The sequence below is a fragment of the Pistacia vera genome, unplaced genomic scaffold, assembly GCF_008641045.1.
Source record: "Pistacia vera cultivar Batoury unplaced genomic scaffold, PisVer_v2 Contig400, whole genome shotgun sequence".
Lineage (NCBI taxonomy): Eukaryota > Viridiplantae > Streptophyta > Magnoliopsida > Sapindales > Anacardiaceae > Pistacia > Pistacia vera.
Window position 1 is genome coordinate 1,247,909 of NW_022196225.1, and position 10,201 is coordinate 1,258,109.

At 34.2% G+C, this 10,201-nt stretch overlaps 1 protein-coding gene across 1 annotated transcript; it reads right to left on the minus strand.

Moving 5' to 3' along the window:
* Positions 1-4,764: 4,764 nt before the first annotated feature.
* On the minus strand, positions 4,765-9,178 carry LOC116141862 (la-related protein 1C-like). The gene is made up of 6 exons (XM_031427332.1): positions 8,352-9,178; positions 7,518-8,097; positions 7,317-7,440; positions 7,108-7,198; positions 5,516-5,587; positions 4,765-5,391 (listed from the first exon to the last, which is right to left on the minus strand). Exons 1-6 carry the CDS (start codon positions 8,850-8,852, stop codon positions 5,128-5,130), a joined length of 1,632 nt encoding a protein of 543 aa, XP_031283192.1. The 5' UTR covers positions 8,853-9,178; the 3' UTR covers positions 4,765-5,127.
* Between the last annotated feature and the right edge of the window lie 1,023 nt (positions 9,179-10,201).

Below are 10,201 nucleotides of genomic sequence, written 5' to 3' on the forward strand. Positions count from 1 at the left end.
TATGGTTGTGTGTACCAGATGATGGCCACATGGTTCACTGCCAACGAGAAAGAAACAAGCTAAGGCATAGAATGGGAGAGGAGAGATGTATTAGCATTCTAGTTCTGGTTTGTGGAAGTTGTGTCATACGCAAATATGTACTATATGTATTAAATAAAAAATAAACTACAGAAATTGGATTTGGGTGGTACTTCTTTTGATGACCCTATTCATATTCAAAGGACGAAGCCTCTGATACAGGGCGGTTTGGTTTAGAATTTTGGATATTATTTTTGAAAAAGTAAAGTATGTAAGATTTAAAAATTAATGTAAACATCTCTACATTTGTTAATATCTAACACTCTAACCCATCCATTAAATACTAGCAGTTGGCCATTATCATCAGAGGATGGACAAAGTCATCGTGTCGGCTCACAATCGACTGGATCTGGTCGATCGTGCATCGAAATAGTCTTTTTCAATCATATCTATCATGAATTGGGGTGTTTAACTAAATTAACAAACTTAAAAGGTTTAAAAGTAATTAAATAAAATATAACAAATGTGTATTTTAGAAATGAGAAGAATAAGAATAGGGAAAAAACAGGCAATATAATCTTTTTCAAAAAATCTTATATCAGTAAATATAAAATAAAAAGAAAAATGACTGCTGCGACTCAGTACTTTCTAGTTGCAATGCTATTATATTGTAGAATAGTGGGTACTGAGTTGAAGCAAGTGTCTTTTGAAGTCACCAAATATGTTTTTGTATTGGATGATTGAAAGGAAACGAAGAGAAAACAGTGATTGTTTTGTTTAGTATTCAAAAGTTTGCACCATTTTACCAAACTGGGAATGGTGAGTGAATTTAATATTTTAAAATTTACGTGTAGAGTTCCTAATGTGGATTGGAAGATCTAATTCTGATAACAGGACATGCCATTTTCCATTTCTAGTCAAAACCAAATCTATTTCAAGATGAATAACTGAAAAATGGTCTATGATCTAATGGCTAAGGGTGACCACACAGAATTTCTTACCCGTTTCTACTTTTTATTTCCCAGAATAACTTTTGTTTTTCTTTTTAGGAAAAAAGAAAAGAAGAAGCTAATTCTAGGTTAAGTAGAGTTTTTATGATGTGTTGCCTTTATTCTTTCTTGTAACAAATAGATATGATAATTATGAGGAGAGACGAAATGCAAGAGAAATAATGAAATATACAAGCGTACACATTTGGATTCTACAGAGATGTGTGGCTGTTATTTGACAGCAATCTACAGCCGTTGCACTCAAAGAGATTCCCCCCAGAAGTCTGTCATTTTTTACACAGACGTGCTTACTTTAATAAAGTTTTAGGAAGCAAAAATCTTCATATTGTTCATTGGTTATATTACAAATTCATTGCACCAAAAATCTTTTAGACAATATCCCAGGACAAGTGTATGGCTATGAATAACCAGGAGCCGTATAAATTACCGATTCATTTCTTTAACCGATAGATAAATGATCACCAATTGATAAAATTATTTGTGAAAAAATCGATTAATTAAAAAAATGGTTCAGTTACGATTCGAAAAATTTTAAAAACTGAATTTTCGGTTCGGTTATCGGTTCGGAAAAAAATAAAAACGGTTAACCGAAACCGGTTTTTTGAACCAGTTTTACAATATATATATATATATATATATTAAATAAAAATAAATATTATATATTAAATAAAAAAGAATAATATTTTTAATGTATTGATAGTAGTGGTCAATGGATATATATGAATGTCTAATTTTTATTTGGATATGTGTTATTTATATTTACAATTTAATTTAGGGAAAAATGAAAAAAAATAAGTTTTATAAAAAAAGGGAAAATCGGTTCGGTTTCAGTTCGAGAATTTTCCCGAACCGAAAAACCGGTTTGGTTCAAAAAAGTTGTTAACCGCTTTTGAACACCCCTAATTGGTATGGAGGTAGCCAGGGGCGGATTCAACCCCTTTGAGGGTAGCACTACCCTCAGATTTGAAAAAAAAATTATTAATATATAGACCATAAAAAATTATTAATTAATATATATACCCAGATCTATCTTTAGATTTTTAAAAAATAAAAACTATTATACATATTGTATATCTAGGTTTACAAAAAAACTTGTTATTAATATATATATTCCAAGCATACATCATATTAAAAGTTTAAAACTCTACCCAGTGTTTTTCTATACAATTTTATCTATTTTTTATGATTTTATCTACAAATTTTTTACTCTCTTTCTCTTTCTCATGTTTTTCTCTCTTAAAATTTTTAAAGACTGAAATTGTTAAATTTTCACTACTCAAGGTGTCATAATTAACTCCGTTTTCTGTTTTATAGATTTTACATATGTGTATTGTTCATTTCAATTTAGTTTATTTAAAGACTAAATCATTTTTTTTCTTTTTGAGTTTTTTTATTCTAATTTGAGAGAAAAAGATATTAATCTTTTGAGTTTATTTTATATTTTCTGTCTAAGAATGAACATGCTTTCTCAAATTAAAACCTTAACTACATTTTAAAGGACGTTATTCTTCACCCTTCACCCACCACTTTCCTACATTTTAAACGTCACCGTTTAGTTGTTCAAAATTATTAAAGAAATTTGAGCTACTATCTATATTTATACTAAAAAAATTTCTCCTCTTTTATTAATTCATATTAAAAGTCAACGTAACGTTGACTTGATTTAAGTTTTGGTTGACTTAGCTTAATTAGGCTAGGTTTGATCAACGCTATGAAAATTTATATTATAATATTTGAAAGCCAAAAACAAAAATATTAAAAGAAGGTTTTGTTCAAGGTTTACTCAACACTTTTACTCAAAATTTTGCTTCTCATAGATTTATTCAAGTAAAAAAATATTGGGTTAATGTATATTCTTTTTTCTCAGGTTCTTAATATTGTATTATTTTTTTATTAAGGTTTAGTAATTTTTTAAAGTTTTCACTAATTATTTGGCAAATAATAGCCGAGCCGTGGAGGCCGCCTCGACAAAAATATTGGATCCGCCACTGGGGGTAGGGAAGGGAAGACATTGATGATATGATTTTCTCTAACTTTGTGCAAAAATTTTGTTATTATTATTATATCATATTTTAAAAACCTAAACATACTGTAAACCCCACGTTATTATTCCGATGCCTTAAGGTATGAAATTTACCTTTTTAAGTAATTTTTTTTTTTTTTTTTAATGGAAAGGTAATATGATCAATTTACATGTATTTTGAGATGTGGTCATTATAAAGTGTAAGGGGTGATGTCATTGAAGAAAATGAGGGTAGAATGATCATAAAGTTAATTGATATGGTTAAATAGCGTAAACGGTAACCAAGGATATAATAGTCTTTTTATACAAATCTATATGATTTAAGTATCTATAAAAATGTACTAAAGGTAAATTAGTCATTTACCTAATGGGATTGTTTAATTGTTAAGTGTTTTAACGAAGTTAAATGGCATTAAATGAGTGCTAATCATTATGTTATGGTAGAAATGACTCAATGGTCAAGGGATACTTAGGAAATACTCGACTAGGGAAGGGTTTTACAAATACATTTAGTTTAATATTTACAAAATCCAATTCTATTTTATTAACTCTAAAAAAAATTAATAATTATTTTTTTCGTAAAATAACTAATTTTAATTTTTTGTAATACTGTTCTAAAAAAATAAGAATAGTGTTCCAATCGAGCCCAACTATCAAGTTAAACAGTAGTAAAATAGCAAGTCAGAAAGTGCTGTCAAATATCTGATGGTTGATACAAACAGCTGTCAGCTCAGCAGAGCTGTGATGCAAAATACATCAAGTGCAAGGTCTTTATTCATTTCACCCCACTGACAACAGTTTTAAACAGTAGTAACTTGTCCAACTGCAATCCCAAATCTGAACTTCTGAATCCTTCTTGGAACCACAAGTGCCACCATAGCTAAGTTTAATAAATTTTATGTACCGGGGGCGGGGTCCCCTTTCCCTGCCTGAACAAAGCTGACAAAACTAATTTATCAACCACCACGTTTGGCCATCTGTCCTCAACTTAACTAAACACAACACCTGCTCCCAGTAACTTTGGCTTCCTTAAAATTGAAAGGATAATGCCAATCTTACTCAGCCCATTTCTCTTAATTACTTTTATTAAAAAAGTGAAAAAATAGATAAAATTAATATTTTAACAAAGATAAATACGAGAAGTGAGTAGAGAGAATGAGTAAAACTAACATTATTTAAATTGAAAATGTGTATAAGCGTTATTGGATTATAAAGATTTCATTGTTATTTATTACCTTGGGAGGTAACTAACTCCTTATTCATTAATTAATACCCTTGAATGGAGGCACAAATAGTGGTGTATTGCATTTAGTATATTTACAATATGGATAATGGATTATGGGTACAGTAGAAATCTTAGAGCTCAAAGGATAGAATTCACCATTTGTACAACCATCCATTTTCCCTAATTGAAATAGATCAAATTTGAGGTTGTATTCACCATTTTTAAACCGCGTAAAAAGAGAACCTTTAATTGTCGCAATCTTTATGCACGTCTCTTCGCCAAATGACAAGGCATAATAAGAAGTTTAACTGAAAAGGGAATAAGAAATAGATAAAAAAAACTTTTAACTACTCATGACTCATGAGGCTTGGACGGCAGAAATAGGTGAAAATCAACCCATTTATGGTAAAAAACAATAAATGGAAAAGCAGTTTAAATCCACCCCCCAAGATCTGGAGTTTATGGACCTAAACATTTGATAGCCAAGGTAAAAATTGTGAAATTCTCTTGGATGCTATGACTATCCATTCCACAAGAAATCATCAAATAATAAGAACAAAACCATCCAAAATATCAAACTATACAACGCAATAACCTCATAATTCAACCCAGTCAATGATCTTAAGCTGTTCTTGTCTCACTTTGTTCTCTTTCTTTATATTCCAAAAATAATTTATATATATTTCTTTCACTCCCTCAACTTGTCTCGGCAAAATATTCCTCCAAAATTTGAGAATTGCCACAGAGAAAGAAAGATGTTCATACACCTTTCATGGCAGCAGCCCCCCTCCCTTTCAAAAACAAGCACCATCCAATAGAATTGCGCTTTAACTTAGTGGGGCTTACATAATTCAGTTTTCGTTTGATAATGTAACTTCAGAACCATCTCCATTGCAGAGTTTTGACTGGCCAGTCGATTCAGAGAATTGTCTTCTTGAAGCATCTTCAGAGTGAGGGTTTGCATTATCTTCTCCTTCCACTGTGATCTTCTGAAATGCAGTTGTGAGCACTCCATAACTTGATCCACTCGGAGAGGCTAGTCCTGACTCAGTGAGAACCCGACTGGAAGGCGGAATATACTTCATCCAGTCATTACGCCTCCTCACCTTTTCCTCCTGCAGCAATAAACAAGGTAAGAACAGCACAAAAATGATAGTCATTAGGTGTCAAGTCACCCATTTCCAGTGAGGCATTTGTGATGCTTTAGACGGATATATACAACAAACACACATAAGTTACCTGTACTTCTACAACAGCTGAAGTTCTCAAGGAATCCAATATCAACTGAATGTTATTTGTCAAATTCTTAACCTGCAAAAACAGAACCATAGAGAAAAACCTGATCTCTGCAAGGGCATCTAATAATAATAATAAAAAATTCTAGGACAAAAATGCTAAGAAATTAAATTAAATGTAATAGAAAAGCATACACCAACTAGCAATAAGTATAGCCAGACAAATAAGCCATTAAAACATATTACAACACTAACAATGGTTTACACTATAATAGCTAATTAAAGAATGCAAATCTTGACACTATAAAGGATGCGGACCATAGACTGTTAAAATCGTGCAACGAAGGATGAATTCTATTGGAAGAGGGAGGAGACAGAGTTAGGGCAGGAGGGCACCAATAGGTTTACACTATAATAGCTAATTAAAGAAAGGGCGGCTTACAGTTAGGTATGGATGTCCTGCTTGAACTTGTAAATATCTGAAATAACTACTACTCAAGGCTATTTGCAGTTTTTAAGAACAAGAAATATAGGTTTATAAATATTTACAGAATAACCCTTGCCAAGGGTCCTTGTTGTATAACTTAGTTGTCTTCCGACCTCCCGTCTTCATTTCACCACATTTCCCTCTTCTATTGGAAGAGCGAGGAGACAGAGTTAGGGCAGGAGAGCACTCATAGGTTTACACTATAATTGCTAATTAAAGAAAGGGCGGCTTACAGTGAGGTATGGATGTCCTGCTTGAACTTGTAAATATCTGAAATAACTACTACTCAAGGCTATTTGTAGTTTCTAAGACCAGGAAATATAGGCTTATAAATATTTCCAGACTAACCCTTGTAAAGGGTCCTTGTTGTCTAACTTAGCTGTCTTCCAACCTCCCGTCTTCATTTCACTACACTTACCTCACTGTTTCAGCCTAATATCACAACACAATCTCCCACTCCTATGTCAACCAATAACCTTAAGCCCCTAACACTAGTTCGCAACAAAAACACTTTAAAGCTCAAACCATGGTCAGAGTTAATCAACTACACACTACCAACTCTTCAGCTTCTCAAACCTTCCAGCACACCAGCACCCTGAAGAAAAAAAAAATTATGACAAAAAAGGCAGCAGCAATCAGGCAGTCTGGTGAGGTAAGGTTTTCCACTGAAGTACATCTCTCGCTCCCAGAAACCCTTAACATAGACAAACTATATGTAGATAGGAATTCAAGGAGCTAATGTATTATACATAAGCAGAATCATATTATGGCCTCCTTCAACAGCTTCAGAGCAATGAAAAACTTACAAGGAAATGAATATCCAAGATAAAGCCAGAATTTTGGCTTCACATAAACTTGATATTGAGAGAAAGTTTAAAGCAAACAAAGAGAGTGTTAGTGAAGTCAATTGGTCAATGAACATACTATTGAACATCAATTTCACAGATGAAGTCCAGTCACTTAAAAGCCGAGACATTCAATGGGGACAATTTGACATATACACGTAAGGTCACAAAAGTCTACAAAGGTTGATAATTTAAGTACCAAGTCATTTAATCATGAGTATCAAGAAGAACTAGAAAATCAATTATTTGACTACAATAACTTACTCGAGGAAAGCTTGCAATTAAAGTAATGGTTACCCATCCCTGATCATCCATGTTAGACTTCAAAAATTCATCTCTTGCCAAGTTCTCATCACTACAACAAGCATGCAGTGGGTAAATCACAGTTGTATTTTCAACATATCAAAGAAGAACGGAACTCAATTACTAAAGCTAACTTAGCATCGCTAAGAAAAACAAAAATATCAAAATACCTGAAATAATAATCAATCTGACGGACTAACATAGTCTGCAGAGGAGGTTCTGCAACAGGCATAAGCATTGGTGCAGTCATGAAGGGCCTGAAGGGCTCCATATGTGGATGGAGATATATGAAATCTGAAAGAATAAGATGTTACATTTCAACATTCTATCATAAGAACCAAAAGCACACATTCCTTGGAAAGTAAACTTACCAGAAAACGCAATGGGGTTTGTAAAAGGTCTAATAGGTTGAGGTGGTACAAATGTGCCAGCAGTGGGTGGTGGAGGCCTAACAAAGCCCCTCGGAGGACCTCTTTGCTGCTGCAGATGAACATCTCTGGCATTTGCATAATTTCCACGGTCTTGATCCCGTCTACTGCCATAATTGTTATGGTAAGTACCATCTCCACGCGGTCCATAGTTACCTCTCCGTGAAGAATTGCGGTGCTCATTCAAAGGATGTGATTGCGACACAAATCCTCCCACCGCTCTGGTTTCCCAGTTATTGCCTCTATATAGGGGCTCTCTTGGAGAAGGATCTGGAAACGCCTGCACAAGATTCCCAACACCATTTGGAGACATTGCAATTGGGAATGCTTGTGGTAGTGGTGGAGGTGGCGGAGGTGGCTGAGGAGACCGAGTGAAAGCAGTCTGTGCAGGGCCACCCCCAGAGCTGGTTGCACCGCCACCGCGCCTCGACCTTTGTCGAGCTGACATTGTGCGATTTGTGTTCGAACTAGGGTTTGCGTTAGGACTAGTGAGCTTCGGAGGTAAATGTGGAATTACAGGCACCTATTATAAACACAATATCAATCATCGTTCATGGGGACGATAAAAACTGTCAATATCAATGAAACAAACTATGTCGAATAATCGTTATCGCCATAGTTCTCCAAAGAACTTGAATTTCTCAATAGCTGATTATAGACTAGAAAAACCCTAATTAGGCAAGTTCCACGTACTAGAAAGAAAAAAATCAGATTATATTTTTATTTATGTATTTTCTCGAAACCAAACAGAAATTAATAAAAAAATAGGAACAGAACCTGATTATTAGAAACTGATCCATCAGAAAGGGTTTTTGAAGAAGAGGAGTCCGCTACTGATGATTTTGGGGAAGGCTTAGTGGATTCAGATAACGCGGGCCAAGAAACAGCTCCCATGACAGGACCAATCTCAACGACGCCGTTTGATGGCTTGATCCACGCCAGCTTCTTTGGGCGAGCCGCATTGCTGTTATTAGCATCCAAGTTCTCAGCAGCCATAGAATTATCCGGCGGCGGAGATGATGACGCTGAAGCCACCTTCGAGGAAGATAAGTTATCGGTTGACTCAGATATAGAAGTCAGCGGCGGCGGTGGCGGTGATGGCGATGGGGAAGAATGTTGAACAGCCGCTGAAACTGATTCCGGCTCGCCTCGTACAACCTGAGCCCACGGCGAGGGCAAATTCTTGCGCCGTAATTGAGGGCTAGAAAGACCGTCACCGGAGAATCCCGAGCCACGTGGAGAGTGATGATTGGCAGTAGAATCAGCCGTCATGGCCATTCAAAGTAGGGTTTTTAGGTTAAAAACAGAATCTCAAGATTTTAATCTGAATAACAGAACACATTAATAAAGTATATTTTAATTGGTTAATTAATTAAAAATAATAATTAATTAACCTAATTAAAACAAGAAGAATACATTAGGGTTTGATTAACTAAAATAAAATGTATAAACTCAGAACGGATCAAATCCAATTCATGAAGGAAAAAAAGAGAGCCGTCAACCGCCGTAACACAACACACAAAATCCCTCGCTTTTTCAGTTTCCCCTCCCTCTCTTTGTTTCCTCTCTTTGTTTTCAACAACTAGGAAACTGCAGGTTTTGTCATCTAAAACTCTCCAAATTACAAAACTACCCTCTCTCTTCTTATTGTTTTACTAGTTTTTCTTTATTTTTGAAATTCCTAGGTGGTTTAAGTCTTTTAGATAAATACAAATTTTTTTTTTAAGATATTCTACCAAAAAAAATTTATGATTAAAATTTATAAATATCAAAGATTCAAAATGATTATAGGGGTGGTTTTGTCACATAATCTGGTTGTGACAATATTATTGTGGTTGTGTCGTGTGACATACTCAATTATGATGCTGAAGGGGTGTGATTAAAAATACTGAAAATATGGAGGCATATTAAAATTAAAGGACAACATTTATTTATATATAAAAATAGACAGTGTAAAAGTTGACGTAACACATGACGCAATTGCTTTAAAGGGTCATGGCAAAAATCAAGATAACAAATAGTGAGGAAATTGAAAGACATCCCATTTATTTTACATTATTTTATCTTTTAAGGGGACGACTGGAGGAGACTAATATAAGATAATTGAGGTATTATTTTTTAAATTGAGTTATGAGTAGATGATGATGTTTGGCTAGTTTATAAAAAATTATTCTCGAAATATATTATGATATTTGGAGCGTAAATTGCCAAGAATCTTAATATCCTAGGGGGTTGTTATCAAAACTTACCTAAGATAATATAATTTTGTTTCTCATATTGTCCCTAAACAGTTGAGCATTTGATCCAAATTAATCTTATATTTGTTAAAATTTACAAAACACCAAATTTACTCATATACACATTTTTGTCTTCACTTTTTAAATTTTTCAGACGACACTACCTTTGTTATTTTCATTATTTATAGAAATGTCATTGTACTCAGAACTAGTCACCTCGCCAGCCATCGCGGACAAAGGCTGTCAAAAGTAGTCATAATGGCATACGGTTGATCATGCGCCGATGAGGCCTTTTTCGACTATGGATCACAGATTGTGATCCATGGTCGGATACGGTCAGATGTGGCCGTGAAACAGCCACAAATCTGGCCGTGAAACAGCCACAAATCT